Source organism: Apodemus sylvaticus, chromosome 10, assembly GCF_947179515.1.
Source record: "Apodemus sylvaticus chromosome 10, mApoSyl1.1, whole genome shotgun sequence".
Lineage (NCBI taxonomy): Eukaryota > Metazoa > Chordata > Mammalia > Rodentia > Muridae > Apodemus > Apodemus sylvaticus.
The window spans coordinates 108,590,994-108,608,853 of NC_067481.1; the positions used below are offsets into that span (position 1 = coordinate 108,590,994).

Sequence of the window (17,860 nt, forward strand, 5' to 3'; positions counted from 1 at the left end):
TTAACAGGTATGAGCATTCTCCAGGGAAAGGATGACATATTTTTGGACTTGAAGCAGAAATTTTGGAATACGTATAAGGTAAGACAGGTTTCTGAAAATATAATCATATCTTTTAAATATTTTAAACATTAAAGAATACTTATTTGAGGGGCTGGCAAGAAGGCCTAGAGGGTAAAAGAGTTGGATGCCAAGTCTGAGGATCTGAGTTCTATCTCTGTGATCGACATGGTGGTAGGAGAACTGACTCTTACAGTTGTTCCTAACTCCACATACTTTTTGTGGCCTGCCTGCACGTGTGCACGAGCATGCTATTGTGTGAGTGCATTAGACAGACAGACAGACAGACAGACAGACAGACACACACACACACACACACACACACACTTTGATACAACTCCCACCCCTCAATGAAGACTGAACCTATGCCTAATACCAGGCAAGAATTTTACCATTTAGTTCCATGCTTGCCCTGCATTTGCTTGTTTATGGATAGGGTTTCATATAACCCAAGCTGGCCTTGAACTCTTGATCCTCCTGCCTCCACCTCCCAGGAGCTGATTACAGACATATCATCGTGCCCAGCTCCCTAGCTTTTTAAAATTAATAACAGTATTTATTTAGTGGAATGAGGGGGCTTGGGAGTGTGAAGATCAGAGGACAACTTGTGAGAGGTCTCTCCTTCCACTGTGAGACTTCCAGGGTTGAATTCAGGCAATCAGACCCAGCAGCAAGCTCCTTTATGCACTGCACCTTCTTGCTGGCTGCTGGGAGCCAGCCCCTGCATGGGGTTCTTCTTTTTTGTTGGTTCTTCTTGAGGCAGTGGAGGGTAGTCAGAGGTCAAAGGTAGAGAAGACACTTAGAGAAGTGATTATAGAATTTATTACTAAGTTGTAAAAAGTTTCCTATGAAAGCTATCTAAGAGGAAAAGCAAAAAGATCCTAAGTGGGGAAAGGGAAAAGATTTCTCTCCTTTGTCTTCAGTACTTATACATCTTTCAGAATACATGATCACATGTTACAAAGTCTATCACAAGTTCACACAAAAGATCAAATCATAAATTGAAATAGAAGTTTACAACAGAGAGTGTTTACATGCATCTCCATTAGGAGTAATTATCTGGCTAAACATGCATCACCTGTCTCAGCTCCACAGGTTCACTGGAGGTTTAAAATCATAACCAAGTTATTAGTGAAGTTTTGTACAGATAAACCCAGTCAATATTTTATCTTCTGTCCTAGCACCTATGATAAATCATTAGTTCCCTTTTTATGACCTTTGGTTAATTGTTTTACAGCCTCTTGGAATGTGCTCGAGTAGGAGAAAGTCTGGTTACTGTCTAAGAGCAATTACCTGGTGACACATGGGAGACTGGCAGAGTTCCCATTGCAGTTTTGATTATCAGAAAAGGACTTAATAGCAGTTCCACTATAAAAGAACTTAATAATCACAGATATAATTTTAGGAATTCTTTTTTTTTTTTTTTGGATTTGGTTTTTTGGTTTTTTCGAGACAGGGTTTCTCTGTATAGCCCTGACTGTCCTGGAACTCAGTCTGTAGACCAGGCTGGCCTTGAAATCCACCTGCCTCTGCCTCCCAGAGTGCTGGGATTACAGTCGTGCGCCACCACCACCCAGCAATTTTAGGAATTCTTATAGGATCATCATTAAGACTTAAGTCATCTATTTGTCTATATAGCATCACCACCAGACAGTACATCTTCGTGGATCTGAAGAGATCTGCTCCAAAGCAGGGGTGCTACTACTTAGTGATTGTTATATATGTTTAATAATAACAGGAAAAGCATATTAATAGCAGGAATCTTTCCTAAAATGAATCCCTTACAGCCTTGCTTAATAAGGGTGTACCTGTCGCAGATTATATAATAATCTGAAGCAGGCCATCTCAGGACAATCACCTTCAAGTTATTAACTTGTCCTATCATGGCTCCTGACAGCTGGCCCTCCTACTTTTTCTTTTATTCTCCTCTCCTCTCCTCTCCTCTCCTCTCCTCTCCTCTCCTCTCCTCTCCTCTCCTCTCCTCCCTCCCCCTTTCTTTTTTCCTTCCCTCCCTTATTTCCTCCCTCATCGCCTTTCCTTCCATCTTTCCTGTCTTGAATCCTGGTCTCTATAATTTGACCAGATGTGTTCAGTTCACTGTAGCTCAGGCAGGCCTTGAACTTCTGATCCTCTTAAGGAGCTGAGATTACATGTTTATCCCACTAGGACTGGCTTCAAAAAGCTATGCTTAAAATGGGGCTTACAGTTTGGCTGATCTAGGAATCCAATATTTTGACAAAGAGGTATCTTAATTTTGTTATATCTTGTTTTGTTTTATTTTGAAAATGAACATCTTGTGGTGATGTTGCCCAGACTGGCAGATGACTTTTGGGCTCGAGCAGCTGCCTGGCTTCAGCCTCTCAAGTAGCGGAGACTGCAGATTGGTGCACCAATGTTTCCAGCTTGAATGTGTTTGGGCCAGTAAATTCCAGAAGGCTTCCGGCATCTCTGCTTCTCAGGGACAGGAAATAAACCCTATCACTGCATTCAGGCACGTGTTTATGACAATTTTCTGACTTCATTAGATTTATTCTTATCAGCAACTACAATTTATTTAATAGATTTCCAAACCTATTTGCAAAATAGGAATTGTAGGCTGTGGGTCGGCCATGGAGTCACTGTTTCCAGGCATGAATCCTGGTGAAAAGAACCTTAGGCCACAAAGGTGTCCGGGAAGGCGGTGTTTCCCAGGATTGTTCCTAGTGAAATCAGTCCCCTGAGGTGTGTCTCGTTCAGTACAGAAATGTGTATTGTGTTGAACAGACGCTTGCCATGCCCAGCGAAGGCTTACTGTCTTCAGGCAAAGTCAGGCTTATTTTTCAGTTCTGTCCCACTAGTATGATTCAACTAATAGCAATCAGGTCGATAAAACTTCAGGATTCCAGAATATATACCTAATATTTTACATGTCCTTAGTCCCCTGTCCAGAGCAGTGCTGAGGGATAGAGGGATAGCTTGGTAGTAGAAGTGTTTGTTTAGTGGGAGGGAGGGAGGGGATCTCTCAGGGTAACCCTAACACCTGAAAACACAAAAGCCAATACAATATGAAACCACATTGAGATATCACCCACACTGCTTCAAGAATCTTCTGAAGGATGATACTGAGCCCCAGAACCAGCATTGTCTATTTGGTGATTGAAGGCAGAAGGGAGATTTGAAGCCACAGAATCCCCTGAATCCCTCTAGTTAGAGACATCTCTTTCAAGGAGGGTGTTTAGAGCTCCTGCTGCTTCTCCTGGGGTAGAAATCATTACTCCACAGAGACTTTGGAATGAGATTTCCTTGTTCTTTACTTTAGAAGGGAGAGCAAGGTAGAGATATACACATCTGACATGTTTTATTAATTTATATATTTATTGGTTTTGTTGTTTGTTTTGAAACATGGTCTCACTGTGTAGTCTAGGCTAGTCCAAACTTACTGGGTAGAGCAATCCTCCTGCCTGAGCCTCCTGAATGCTGAGATTATAGTTAGTATAGGTCACCACACTCTGTTGTACATCTAATATTAGAAAAAAACAGGAAACAGGATTGGAAGCACAGATCATTGCTGGTGTGCTCCCTTAGATACAGGCTGCCTTGAGTAGAGAGTCCTGGGAATCCTGACACATCTTATGTTTTTGTCCTTTTTCAGGACTGGGCTCAGACACCGGTCCTCAGATATGTTAGGCAAGTGACATACCACACCTACCTACCTACCCTAATCCTATCTCTGTTGTTGACATTTATTTATTTATTTATTTATTTATTTATTATTGAAACAAGGTCTTATGTAGCTAAGGCTGTCCTGGAGTTCATTATGTGGCTGAGGAGATGTGAACCCAGGGCTTTGTGCATGCTAGAATAACTGAGCCACATGCTCAACCCTGTTCTATAAAGTGATAGAGATTGACCTTGGTCTCAAGCAAGCTAGACAGGCATGCTACTAGCTCTTGTTTCACCACTCATATTTTTTCTTCTTCTGTTTTTATTTGTTACTAGTATTTTTTACTTATAACTTTACATCCTACTCACTGTCCCCCTCCCGGTCACCACCCTCTTGTCCCATCACCACAACCCTTCCTCCATCCCTCTCCCTCTCTCCTCTGAGCTGGCAGGGATTAGCCCCCCCCCGCCACACACACACACACATACACTAAAAAATCTCTGCTAGGTCAGGCACTTCTACTCCCACTGAAGCCAGAAAAGGCAGTCCAGCTAGAAGAACATATCCCACATACAGGCAACAGCTTTTAGGATAGCCCAAGTTCCAGTTGTTCAAGGACCCACATGAAGACCAAACTGAGCATCTGCTACATATCTACAGGAGGCCTAGGTCCAACCTGCATATGTTCTTTGGTTGGTGATTCAGTCTCTGAGAACTCCCAGGGGTCCAGGTTAGTTGACTGTTGTCTTCCTGTGGAATTTCTATTCCCTTACAGGCCGCAATCCTTTCTCCTGTTCTCCTGTAAGAGTCCCCAAGCTCCGTCCACTGTTTGGCTGTGAGTGTCTGCATCTGTCTGAGTCAGCTGCTGGGTGGAGCCTCTTAGAGGACAGCCATACTAGACTCCGTCTCCAAGCATAACAGAGTCTCATTAATAGTGTTAGGAACTGGAATTTGTCAATGGGATGGGTCTCAAGCAGGGCAGGTTATTGCTTGGTCATTCCCTCAGTCTCTACTCCCTCTCAAATGCCTGCATGTCTTGTAGACAGGATGAATTTTGGGTCGAAAGTTCTGTGGGTGGGTTGGTGTCCCTGTCACTCCACTGGGGCTCCTGTCTGGCTACAGGTTTACACTTACTTTTGAGAAAGATGCTCAGGCAGACTTGGAACTCGCAGGTCTCCTGCCTTAGCCCCCAGGTCGCTGGGACCGCAGGCCTGAGTGTCTTTCCCCCCACTCTTTTCCCTCTTCCCTAGTGTCCCTTCCCTGCCCTCCTCCTTTCCCTTCCCCCCTTTTGCTGCCCTGCTGGGACTAGAACTCAGGGCCTGTGCATAGTAGTTGCTAGGCAGCTGCACCACATCCTAGCCTCGCTGATTCTGTCTGAACTGACTGCTGCACTGGTTGGTGCTGGTTGCTGGGTGGAGTCTCCCCGGCACTGCTGCTCGTTAGGAGCTGCTCAGCACTGTACTGTGAGCGTGGGCTTGTGCTTCACTTCCAGCTACATCTTTGTTGTGGTTTGTACTTTGGGCTCTTCTCTTTCTCCCAGTAGTTTATAGTTCATTACTATGTTTAATTATTTTTGGTGTTCCCAAGCATTCCAGACTTGGTTAATGGGAAGTGCTTCAAGCTGACTTCTGTGTCCCTGCAGCATCTCCTGTATTTCATATATACTGCCATCCATGTCCTAGGATTAAAGATACAACACCATGCCTGGCTCATGTATATTTTTTTAAAAAAATTACTTCTTAAAGCACGGTGGCTCATATAACCCCAGTACTCAGGAGGCTGAGGAAGGAAGACTGCTGTGAGCGTAAGACTAAACTGAGCTGTACAGCAAGACCCAGTTGCAAAAGAAAGTAAATAAAAATAAAATGATTTTAAAAATTAAGAGGTTGGCAAGATGGCTCAGTAGTTAGTAAAGGTACTTGCCACCTGGCTTGAGGTCCTGAGGTCAGTCTCCAAGACACCTGGAAATATCTTCTGACCTACACACACACACACACACACACACACACACACACACACACACGTATATATTCACACACTAAATAAATGTAAGAAGGAGTTTGTAATGTCAGCCTATCTTGTTCTGTACCAAGAGATAGCTTAGATATATTGTTTGCATATTGTCCCATAAAGAATTGCTTGAATCAGCCAGGCATAGTGGCATATGCCTTTAGTCTCAGCAGTGGGGAGACAGAGGCAGGTAGATCACTGTGAATTCTAAGCCTGGTCTGCATAGTAACCAAAGCCTCAGGCCAGCCAACGACACATAGTGATAGCCTGTCTCAAAAAAAATTTTTGTTTGGAATATACTTTAAAGAATTCACCGATAATAAACATATCATATATATTATATACTGATACTCACTTGGAAATTATAATGTATAAATATATGTGATTATTTTTAAAGTGCAGAATTCTTCCAGAATCTCTAGCTGAATTTTCCTTCTGCACTTATAATTATAACCAACAAGCACTGGCTTACAAGCTGTGCCTTCAAGTCTCTTGCTCTCTCAAGGCTTCAAGAAGTCTTCATGTCATCCGCTCTGAGTACAGTTCAGGCCCAGCTGGGCACCCTGCCTGCCTGGCATTTCCTGCTCTCTTACAGAGTGACCTGTGTGCTTGTGTTGTGTACCCACACAGCATTCTAACAAGCCTTTTCTTCATTGCAGAGCGGTCTGATGTACTGGCCTTTTGTGCAGGTGAGTGCCAAGCTTTCCAGACTCGGGGGCTGGCCTGGTGCAGTGGTGGAGCATTTACCCAGCAAGTGCTGGGTCCTCAGTTCAGCCCCTAGCATGAAATAAAAACAAAACCCAAAATAGTTTCTGTTGCCTGTGTCTTCCTAACAGAGGCTCTCTGTATTACAGCTGACCAACTTCAGCCTTGTCCCTGTGCACTGGAGGACAGCATATACAGGACTCTGTGGTTTCCTCTGGGCTACCTTTCTATGCTTTTCACAGCAGAGTGGTGATGGTACAGTGGAGTCCATATTCATCTTCCTTCGAAGGAAGGAGGCAGGTGACAAGTCCCCAGAGAAGTGAGGAGTCTGGACTCCCTTCCTGGGTCTCAACTCTGTTTCTCCATCGGTCTCAATCACCTGCAGCAGGCCTGCTTCACTGATCAGTTATGGGTTCTATCAGAAAGGCATTCCATAGGCCCACTTGATTTAAAATTATCAATGATTATTTTAACTTTTATCCAAACCTTTCCCAGTCATTCCAGTATGAAAGTCTTATTCTCTGGTATTTTCATGTCTTTAATGCTTTGGTTAAAAACTACAACAATGGCATTTGACATTTTAGAATTATTAACATTTCTATTCTAATACTATATGGCTGGTTGAATTTAAAAAAAAACAAACCTCCAATTTTGATTGTATTTCTAGCCTAAACTCTCAGGCTATTTCCTACATACTGTGGAATCTGATTGCCTTTTGTTCTTACAGTAAATTTCTATGCATATAAAATTCAGTCAAGAAGGTTGAATATTTAGTCACTCCCCAGATAATTTATGATAATGTATTATTATGCCAACACTAAAATTTTATAAGGACATGTTTTTAATGTTAAAAAAAGGAATAGTGTTGGATATATTCTGTATAGAATATTTTATTGATGCTGTCTACTTTTTTAAAGAAGGAGCTCTCTTTGTGTAGCTCAGGCTGCCCTGGGACTCACTAGATACCCCAGCAAGGCCTCAGCTCTCCAAGTGCTGAGATTACATACATGTCTTACTCTTCTGCTTTTATATTATACCATCCGAGTAAGGTTTTTAAAAATTGATGTCTTCTAGCTTTGAGAAGATATGCCCCAATTCCTAAATATATGAAATAAAATGTTTGGTTTCTGAATGAATTACAGCAAATGAAAATTCTAGAAAATTAACTTCTTTCCTCTCTAAGGAAGAACTCTAATCCATACTAGACCAATCTACACAGTTTGTAGCAACCCTTCTGCCTCTACATTCCAAATACTTGGATTGCAGACATGAGCCACCATGCCTGGCTCTGTGTGTGTGTGTGTGTGTGTGTGTACTAGGGGTGGAGCCAGGGCCTTGCACAAACAAGTGCTCTGCTGCGAGCCGCGTCCTAGAGCCCTCATGGTAGTCTCTTATAAATCAGTGCTTCAGAACTCTTTATCTTCATACTTTAAGATGGACACAAACATCAGCCAGTCTTTCACATTTATTCAGTTTGTCTAATCTCAGCCAGCCACCTTCAGGTTTCAGAGCTACGCAGATAACCAGGCCTGGAGGTGTGTGCCTCTCTACTAATAACCACACATGGAGGTGTGTGCCTCTCTACTAATAACCACACATGGAGGTGTGTGCCTGTCTACTCAAAAAGCTATGGAGGAGGATCATTGCAGCCCAGGAGTTCAAGACTGGACTGGAAAAAAAAAAGCAAGTCTCTGTCTCAAGACCACAAAAATAAAAAATTTAAAACTATAAATGTCTTAAGAGATTTCAGCCATCTCACCTGAAAAATGTCCCCATGGTTCTGTTGCTTCTACTGGCATACATGACAAATTTCGAGATGTGAAACACTGAATTTTGAGTTTCTCTTGTGAATGTATAAAGTCAATTTTATAATTCATACTTAAATTTCTAAGCAATTAATTTATATGGTTTGTAATATGTTTGTATAAATTATAATCATGTACCTTCTAAGGGTCTAAATTATGGAATGTAATAGAAATTGTTGGGATGGTGTGAAGGTATAACTAACTGTATTTTCACTTGTTAATTGCTGTACCCTAAGCCATTTGCTGGCAGGATTTGGGTATTGTAATTTTTATGGCCCATTGCTAGTTTACTATGTGTAAATGTTTGACCTTCCTACCTGCCCAAAAAGATGATTCTCTAGCAGCCCTCAACGCCAAAGGGCAACGCTAAAAGACAGGTTGTTGTCCTGATGCTCATTGGTTCAGACTGGAATGTGGCTTTTGTATAATAAAGAGCTGAAGCCGGGGCAGAAGTAACTTCTGTGTCGGCAGACACATAGATGCAGGCGGCATGGACACATGCAGGGGGATTTAGAAGGAGACAAAAGTGAAGAAGGGAGGCAGAAGGGACATGGATAGTGCAGGAGGCATGAAGTGAGAGCCACGTGGAAAGATGGTGTGGTGGCTTGAATTTGCTTGACCCATGGGAAGTGGCACTATTGAGAGGTGTGGCTTGTTAAAGGAAGTGTGTCACTTTGGGGGTGGCCTTTGAGGTCCTATGCTCAAGCTCAGCACTATAGGGAGAGACCCTCCTCCTGGTTGTCTATGGGAGAGATTTCCCTTCTGTCTGCCTTTAGATCAAGATGTAGAACTCTCAGCTCCCTCTCCAGCACGATGTCTGCCTGTTAGCTGCCATGTTTCCCACCTTACTGAACTGAACCTATGCACTTGATGGACTGAATCTATGAAACTGTAAGCCAGCCATGATTAAATGTTTATAAAAGTTGCCATGGTCATGGTGTCTTTTCTTAGCAGTAAAACCCTAAGTGAGACAGATAGTGTTAGGATCCGAAAATGGCTGAAGGAAGACCCCAGAGTCAAATAGTATGAAAAGACAAAGAGCGTTTTTTTCTGCAGAAACAGCCAGCATCCAGGGGTCAACCATTCATCAAAATGGAAATGATGGAGGATCTCACAGGCCCCTATTTATGCAGGGCTGGGGGAAATTGTATAGAAGGATTAGGTAACCTCTAATATGATTGGCAGGGTCCAAAGCGGTAACATTAGTACAATTTTTATTGGCTACTCTGTTCTATATTTAGACAGTGGGTTAGGTAATCTAAAATTTCATTGGTGGGGGCTAGGAAGGTCCATTGGGTCCGCTTCTGATTGGCTTGTGTCAGGTGGACAGAGGTCTCTCATTCCTACGTCCTAAATGTTTAACCCCAGGACAAGATAAGGCTGCCCAGCACAGATGGACTATCCTGACATAAGATATTTTCTCATTCTTATGGTTATCTCCAGGCTGTTCTTTGGGAGGGAGTGTTATGAATTTGTTCCTGGAATTTATGGTCTGTTCCTGGAGCTGGTGACTTACAGCCTAGTTCCTGGGACTGGTGACTTTCTTTTTGAAACCAGGTCTGTCCCTAAAATGGAGACAAATGGGGTTTTCGTTACTCTTTGAATAGGATGACAGAGAAGTCAGGATAAGTTAGCTAGCTAGCTGAGAGACGCCCCAGCAAAGGGCCAACAGCTTAAACTATATAGAAGTCTCTGTTTCTTAACTGCATCTCAAGTGGGATCCGTGAAAGTCCCACAATAAGATATCAATGCATTTTACACTGGGGCAGTAGAAGAATATTTCTTGATGACTGCATGCTTTTAAAAGTTGGATGGGTCTGGAAGCCTGCCTGTGATCTTGGTGCTTGGTAGGTAGAAATGGTATCCCTTGGGCAAAGTGGCTTTAGCTTCACTAGATCAGTGGAATCAGTGAGCTCAGAGTCCAGATATTGATTGCATCAGTGGGTTGGTTTGAATGAGAATGGTCCCATAGGCTCATATATTTAAGTACTTAATCGTCAGAGAGTGGCAGTATTGGAAAAGATTAGGAGATATGGTCTTGTTGGAATAGGTGTGACCTTTCTGGAAGACATGTGTCATTGGGAGTGGGCTTTGAGGTTTCTAAATCCGAAGCCAGGCCCAGTCTCTCTCTGTCTGTTTGTCTGTCTCTATCTCTGTCTGTCTGTCTCTGTAGTCTCTTTATCTGTCTCTCTCTGTCTCTCTGTCTCTCTGTCTGTCTCTCTGTCTGTCTCTCTCTCTCTCTCTCTCTCTCTCTCTCTCTCTCGTCTTCCTAATGCATGCGGATCCAGTTGTAGAACTCTTGCCTGCCTGCATGCCACCATGCTTTCTGCCATGATGATAAGGGACTAAACCTCTGAAACTATAAGCCAGTCCCAATGAAATGCTTTCCTTTCTAAGAGTTGTTGTGGTCATGGTGTCTCTTCACAGCAATAGAACACTCACTAAGACAAACACTAATGTGGGGAGAGAGAAAAGAAGATACTTTATGTCAACCTCTGGCCTCCGTGTGCACATTCACACCTGTGAGCATGCATACTACATTCACATAAACCCAAATTAGAAGTACACACACACACACACACACACACACACAAGATGATGAAGTACCTGACCTCTGGCTTAACACATATGCACACAAATATATAAATATTTGTAATATGTATAAATATACATATTTGCACTTAGGGATTTGGGGTGTATGTAGCTCAATAGCACAGTGCTTGCTCAGGGTTGAGTCAAAGAAGGAGGAGAGGAAAGGAGAACTAATGTATATTTTCTGATTGTTTCTAAGCTTTGCAAAAAAGGAGTGCTTCTGTAAAGCGTCTTTAGATTTAAGATAGTTTGTTTTAATTCCTACCCCTTCATCTCTATTAAAGAAAATGGGGCTGATGAGGGTCTCAGTGTAATGGCACTTATAGCCAGGCTGATGACCTGAGTTTGATTCCCAGACCCACCAGGTAGGAGGATAAATCCAATTCCTGTAAGGTGTTCTCTGTCTTTCATATGTGTTGTGGCATATGAGTCCATATGTGCATGTGTGTGGACACACACACAGCAATGTAATTTTTATAAAAATGAGACTAGATGTTGTAGGTGGCACGTGTCTATAATCCCAGGATTTTGGAAGTCAGGGAGGGGGATCAGTTCAAGGTCACCTGCTGAATCTCTGTAGCCTACTTTCTGCTATATAATGATAAATAGTACCAAAGGGAACCAAGTTTTCTAGACTTCTAACAAAATGAATATATGAGCACAGACAGCAGAGTGTCCCAGGTGGTGATGTGCAGGCTTTCTTTTTTTATTAATTTTTTTTACTAATAAAATTTATTTTAAAATATACAAATTAGTATTGACAGTTTTTAAGTCATCAAAATAATTTATAATAGTTAAATGCCTCTAAAATATATATGATATTTTCTGAAGTTAAAAGTAATATGCACTCAACCAGTTTTTAAAATCTGTTTGGAACATTAAACATGATAGAAGTAGAAAAAAACTCTTATGAAGTCCTCTATAAAAGAAAATTGTGACAAGCTCCTGATTAGACAGAAACTATCTCCAAGGGAGAATATGCAGCATAACTGTGGCATCGTAGGATGAATTGGGTAGTATTCGTTCTGTTTCTATTTTGTGGACTAGTTTGAATAGTATTGGTATTAGGTCTTCTTTGAAGGTCTGATAGAATTCTGTACTAAACCCATCCGGTCCTGGGCTTTTTAAAATTTTTTAAATTTTTTTTTTTTTTGGTTGGGAGACTTTTGATGACTGCTGCTATTTCTTTAGGGGTTATGGGACTATTTAGATGGTTTATCTGATCATGATTTAGCTTTGGCACCTGCTATCTGTCTAGGAAATTGTCCATTTCATTCAAATTTTTCAGTTTTGTTGAGGATAGGCTTTTGTAGTAGGATCTGATGATTTTTTGAATTTCCTCAGTTTCCATTATTATGTCTCCCTTTTTGTTTCTGATTTTGTTAATTTTGATACTGTCTCTGTGCCCTCTGGTTAGTCTGGCTAAGGGTTTATCTATCTTGTTGATTTTCTCAAAGAACCAGCTTCTGGTTTTGTTGATTCTTTGTAAAATTCTTTTTGTTTCTACTTGGTTGATTTCAGCCCTGAGTTTGATTATTTCCTGCTGTCTATTCTTCACGGGTATATTTGTTTCTTTTTGTTCTACAGCTTTCAGATGTGTTGTTAAGCTGCTAGTGTATGCTCTCTCTCCAGCTTACTTTTTGGAGGCACTCAGAGCTATGAGTTTTCCACTTAACACTGCTTTCATTGTGTCCCATAAGTTTTGATATGATGTGCCTTCATTTTCATTAAATTCCAAAGTCTTTAATTTCTTTCTTCATTTCTTCCTTGACCAAGTTATCATTGAGTAGAGCATTGTTCAGCTTCCATGTGTATGTGGGATTTCTGTTGTTTTTGTTGCTATTGAAGACCAGCCTTAGTCTGAGGTGATCTGATAGGATGCATGGGATTATTTCAGTCTTCTTGTATCTGTTGAGGCTTGTTTGTGATCGATTATAAGGTCAATTTTAGAGAAGGTACCATGAGGTGCTGAGAAGAAGATATATTTTTATGTTTTAGGATGAAATGTTCTATAGATATCGGTTAAATCCATTTGGTCCATAACTTCTGCCAATTTCAATGTGTCTCTGTTTAGCTTGTGTTTCCATGTTTTGTCCACTGATGAGAGTGGGATGTTGAAGTCACCCACTATTATTGTGTGAGGTACAATGTGTGCTTTGAGCTTTAGAAAAGTTTCTTCTATGAATGTGTGTGCCCTTGCATTTGGAGCATATATGTTCAGAATTGAAAGTTCTTCTTGATATATTTTTCCTTTGATGAGTATGAAGTGTCCTTCCTTATAATTTTTGATATCTTTTGGTTGAAAGTCGATTTTATTCTATGTTAGAATGGCTACTCCAACTTGTTTCTTGGGACCATTTGCTTGGAAAATTTTTTTCCAGCCCTTTACTCTGAGGTAGTGTCTGTCTTTGATACTGAGGTGCATTTCCTGTATGCAGCAAAATGCTGGGTCTTGTTTATGTATCCAGTCTGTTATTCTATGCCTTTTTTATTGAGGAATTGAGTCCAACTGATGTTAAGAGATATTAAGAAATAGTGATTGTTGCTTCCTGTTATTTTTTATTTATTTTTACATATGTGTGGCTATCTTCTTTTGGGTTTGTTGAAAAATTATTTTCTTGCTTTTTCTAGGGTGTAGTTTTCCTGCTTGTGTTGGAGTTTTCCATTTATTATCCTTTGACAGGCTGGATTTGTGGAAAGATATTGTGTAAATTTGTTTTTGTAATGGAATATCTTGGTTTCTCCATCTATGGTAACTGAGAGTTTTGCTAGTAGCCTGGGCTAGCATTTGTGTTCCCTTAGGGTCTGTATGTATAACATCTGCCCAGGATCTTCTAGCTTTCATAGTCTCTGGTAAGAAGTCTGGTGTAGTTCTGATAGATGTGGCTTTGTATGTTACTTGACCTTTTCCCATATTGCTTTTAATATTCTTTCTTTGTTTTGTGCTTTTGGTGTTTTGACTATTATGTGACAGAAGGAATTTCTTTTCTGGTCCAATCTATTTGGAGTTCTGTAGGCTTGTATGTTTATGGGCATCTCCTTCTTTAGGTTAGGGAAGTTTTCTTCTATAATTTTGTTGAACATATTTATTGGCCCTTTAAGTTGGGAGCCTTCACTCTCTTCTATATCTATTATCCTTAAGTTTGGTCTTCTCATTGTGTCCTGGATTTCCTGGATGTTTTTGGGTTAGGAGCTTTTTGCATTTTCCCATTTCTTTGACTGTTGTGTCAATGTTTTCTATGGTATCTTCTGAACCTGAGATTCTCTCTTCAATCTCTTGTATTTTGTTGGTGATGCTTGTATCTATGCCTCCTGATCTCTTTCCTAGGTTTTCTATTTCCAGGGTTGTCTGCCTTTGTTATTTCTTTATTGTTTCTATTTCCATTTTTAGATTCTGGATGGTTTTGTTCAATTCCCTCACCTATTTGGTTGTGTTCTCCTGTAATTTTTTTAAATAAATTTTTGTGTTTCCTCTTTAAGGGCTTGTATCTATTTACCTGTGTTCTCTTTTATTTCTTTAAGGGAGTTATTTAAGTCCTTCTTCAAGTCCTCTATCATCATCATGAGATGTGATTTTAAATCAGAGTCTTGCTTTTCTGGTGTGTATCCAGGTCTCGCTGTGATGAGAGAACTGGGTTCTGATGATGCCACATAGACTTGGTTTCTGATGTTTATGTCCTTGCCCTTGCCTCTTGCCATCTGGTTATCTCTGGTATTAGCTGGTCTTGCTGTCTCTGACTGTGGCTTGTCCCTCCTGCGAGCCTGTGTGTCAGTATTCTTGGGAGACCAGTTCTCTCTGGGAGGAATTTGGGTATGGAGAGATGTGGCAAGGGTCAGCTATGGCGTACAGAGGGAAACCAGAAGGATCCTGTCTCTGGCTATTCCTTAGTTACTGTGTTGTGATGGCTCTGGGCAGGTCCCTCTTGGACCAGGAATTTGAGCAGCAGTGCTGGTCTTACCTGTGCTTGCAGGTGTGTTGGCACTCCTAGGAGACCAGCTCTCTCCCGGTGGTATTTGGGTATGGAGTGCTATGGCACAGGATCAGCTCCAGGCACAGACAGAATCTGGAAAGTGATGTGCAGGTTTTCTGACACAGCTTTAAGTGTTGCAAGTTTATGGAACCTTCCAGAAAATTTTAAAGAGGTATATATACATTTGAGTTATTTCTTAACAGTCTTCAGCAATTATACCAGGCCAGTTTGCTCTGCATTGTGAGTTCCAGGTCAGCCTGGGCTACTTAGACCCTGTCTCAAAAAAAGAAAGAAAGAAAGAAAGAAAGAAAGAAAGAAAGAAAGAAAGAAAGAAAGAAAGAAAGAAAGAAAGAAAGAAAGAAAGCAAAAGAAAGAAAGAAAGAAGGAAGGAAGGAAAGAAAGAAAGAGAGAGAGACAGAGAGAGAAGAAGAAGAAGAAGAAGAAGAAGAAGAGGAAGAAGAGGAAGAAGAGGAAGAAGAGGAGGAAGAAGAGGAGGAAGAAGAGGAAGAAGAAGAAGAAGGAGGAGGAGGAGGAGGAGGAGGAAGAAGAAGAAGAAAGAAGAAGAAGAAGAGGAGAAACTTGCTTGGTGTGGTAGCCAGGTAATGAGTTGCAGTAGAAAATATTAAAATCCCAGCCTGGGGGTTCTATACTGCCTTTGGTTATTGAGTTCCTGGAAGAAAGTCACAGTCACAGCCTTGATATTTATTATAAACTCTAAACAGCACAGTAGCTGTGCAGCTGCCTACCCTCCTGCCGGTAGAATCTACGCTCCTATTGACAACCCCAGATTATTGCTGACTGTGTTCCATCTGGGCTGTTCTTAACTCCAATTGGCCAGTTCACACAACCCAGTTGTTATCCTCAGCCAACTCATGTGGCGACTTTTCCTTCTCCCTCCTGCACATTCTTTTTCTTCTTCCTCCTCTCCAACTCCAAGCTCACAAAACCTAGACCCCACCCATGTCTCTTCTGCCCAGCTATTGGCTGTTGGCATCTTTATTCACCAATTACAATGAACTCGGTGCAAGGTCGCTCAGCCATGTGCAGATTCTCTCATCTCTGGGGCAGCCAGTTTTGGGGACCCAAATGAGCATTAGGATTCAAACAACGGAAGAGTCCTTTTTATTCCATGCTGTCTCTACTCAGATACTATGCCATAACTGTTTGCTAGCCATCCTGAGTATAAGGTACTTTGCTGCCACAGCTGATCTGCCTGTCTGAGTTGCTTTGTGGTAAGAAGCTGCAGTCTCAGATTTAGTACCTCATAGTAAAACAGAGGAGACTAGGCAAAGGTGCCTCTTGTTCTATCTCAGCAGGAGTTGCATAGCTATAAGTTGAAGTCTTGGGGAGAAAAGGGCTAGAGACCTGTCTCCACCCAACCCCAGCTGGAGAGATTAAACAGCAGTAATCTGGCAACAACAACTAAAGGTTTGATCTACACATAATAGTAAGCAAGACAATAGGTCCTCCAGGGGACAAAGGAGTAAATGTCCTTGGGAGGACAGGATGCTCTGATAGGACAGAAATGGCCAGGCTATGTGGAGAACACGGAAGAGAGATAATAAGATATTAATGGGGACTGTTCATATTTGTCTGTATGGTTTGCCTCAGAGAGGATTCTCTTATGTGCTGGGAGCCCAACTCAGGGCTTTGCAGAAAGAGGCTGGCCAGGGACATGTGGGAAATGGAGAGAGAGAGGGAGAGAGGAGGGAGGAGAGAGAGTAGATGGAGAGAGAGGGGGGGTAACGAGCAAGTGGTCTTATATGCCTGGCTCCTGGCTTGTACTTGGGGGCAGAGATTCAAGCTGTTACCAGGTAACTTTTGGGTGGAGCCTAGAGGAATTACTAACAGTTTTCATCAACTTAAAGCCTCCACATGCACACTCACCCACATGTACATGAATCCACATAATTGTTCATTCACATCCCAAAACACACATATACACACCACACAAAATGGAAAGAGGACCCTTCACTATAATGCCAATTATTGATTTATCAGTTTATTTGACAAGCATCTATTGAGTTATGGTCCCTGTATTTTTAGATGCTTCTCTTCCTTTCCATCCTTCCCACCCTGGCCCCAAGCTGTGTGTGTGTGTGTGTGTGTGTGTGTGTGTGTTTGAGGCAGGGTTTCTCTCAGTAACAGGTCTGACTGTCCTGGAACTTGCTCTGTAGATTATTAGACTGTCCTCAAACTCACAGAGATCCACATGCCCCTGCCTCCAGAGAGTGCTGGGATTAAAGGCATACACTACCACCAGCTGGCCTTTCCCTTCCTTTTTGAGGCAAGGTATCATGTAGCCCAAGCTGGCCTCAAGCTCATTATATGGGTATGGGTATTCTTTGACTTCTGATCCCTCATCTCCTGGGTGCTGACATTATAGGCATGCACCACCATGTCTCATTTATGAAGTACTAGGAATTGAACCTAGGGCTTCATGCATGTTAGACAAATCCTAGTCTCTAAAGTTGGTTTTCAAAGGCTGGCCCCAGTCCCTTTGTCATAGGCACCTGCCTGCTTTACATTCAAATAGCCATTCTCCTTCCTTATAGCCACATGTTAGGGCTTAGTGGGTAGGAATTAAGTTCTCATCATGAGAAAATTTCTGGAAAGGTTTAGTACCTAGGATTAGAGATAAACTGGGGGAGAGAAAATGAACAATTATGTGTCTATATTTGTATGTGCGTGTGTGTGTGTGTGTGTGTGTGTGTGTGTGTGTGTGTGGTACCCAGGAGTCTGACTGATAAGAGTACTGGGGAACTGACTGAGGAACTGATCCTCTGCAGGAGTAGTAAGCGGTCTTTATCTCTGAGTTGTCGCTCTTGCCCTAGATACATGATTCTTAATAAAGATGTCAGTTTGAACACATATTCTTTTAGATGTGATGTTTTAGTTTATTTTAAGTGTGTGTGTGTGTGTGTGTGTGTGTGTGTATGGGAGTATGTCCATCTATGTATGCTGTCGCGAGGCTGAGGGAAGGCATCAGATTCCTTCGAATGTCAGCTTATGCTTGTGAGCTGCTTGACATGGGTGCTGAGATGCAAACTCTAGTTCTCTGCAAGAGCAGTAAGAAC

At 41.8% G+C, this 17,860-nt stretch overlaps 2 protein-coding genes across 9 annotated transcripts in view; both read left to right on the forward strand.

Annotated features, from left to right (window-relative positions):
- Window positions 1–9,134, forward strand: part of Mpv17l (MPV17 mitochondrial inner membrane protein like) — a 38,324-nt gene extending 29,190 nt beyond the window's left edge. For 6 of the 8 annotated variants that reach the window (XM_052195222.1, XM_052195221.1, XM_052195224.1 and 3 more), the window contains 3 exons: window positions 8–78; window positions 6,370–6,399; window positions 6,565–9,134. In XM_052195222.1, the coding sequence (XP_052051182.1) occupies window positions 10–78; window positions 6,370–6,399; window positions 6,565–6,738 (273 nt within the window). In that variant the 5' untranslated portion in view covers window positions 8–9 and the 3' untranslated portion in view covers window positions 6,739–9,134. The remainder of the gene's footprint in view (window positions 1–7; window positions 79–6,369; window positions 6,400–6,564) is intronic. The other 2 variants (XR_007979765.1, XM_052195226.1) reach the window with 2 other exon arrangements.
- Bmerb1 (bMERB domain containing 1) overlaps window positions 14–17,860 on the forward strand; it is a 139,863-nt gene continuing 122,016 nt past the window's right edge. The window contains exon 1 of the mRNA XM_052195219.1: window positions 14–78. The gene's annotated coding sequence lies outside the window, so the exon portion shown is untranslated. The remainder of the gene's footprint in view (window positions 79–17,860) is intronic.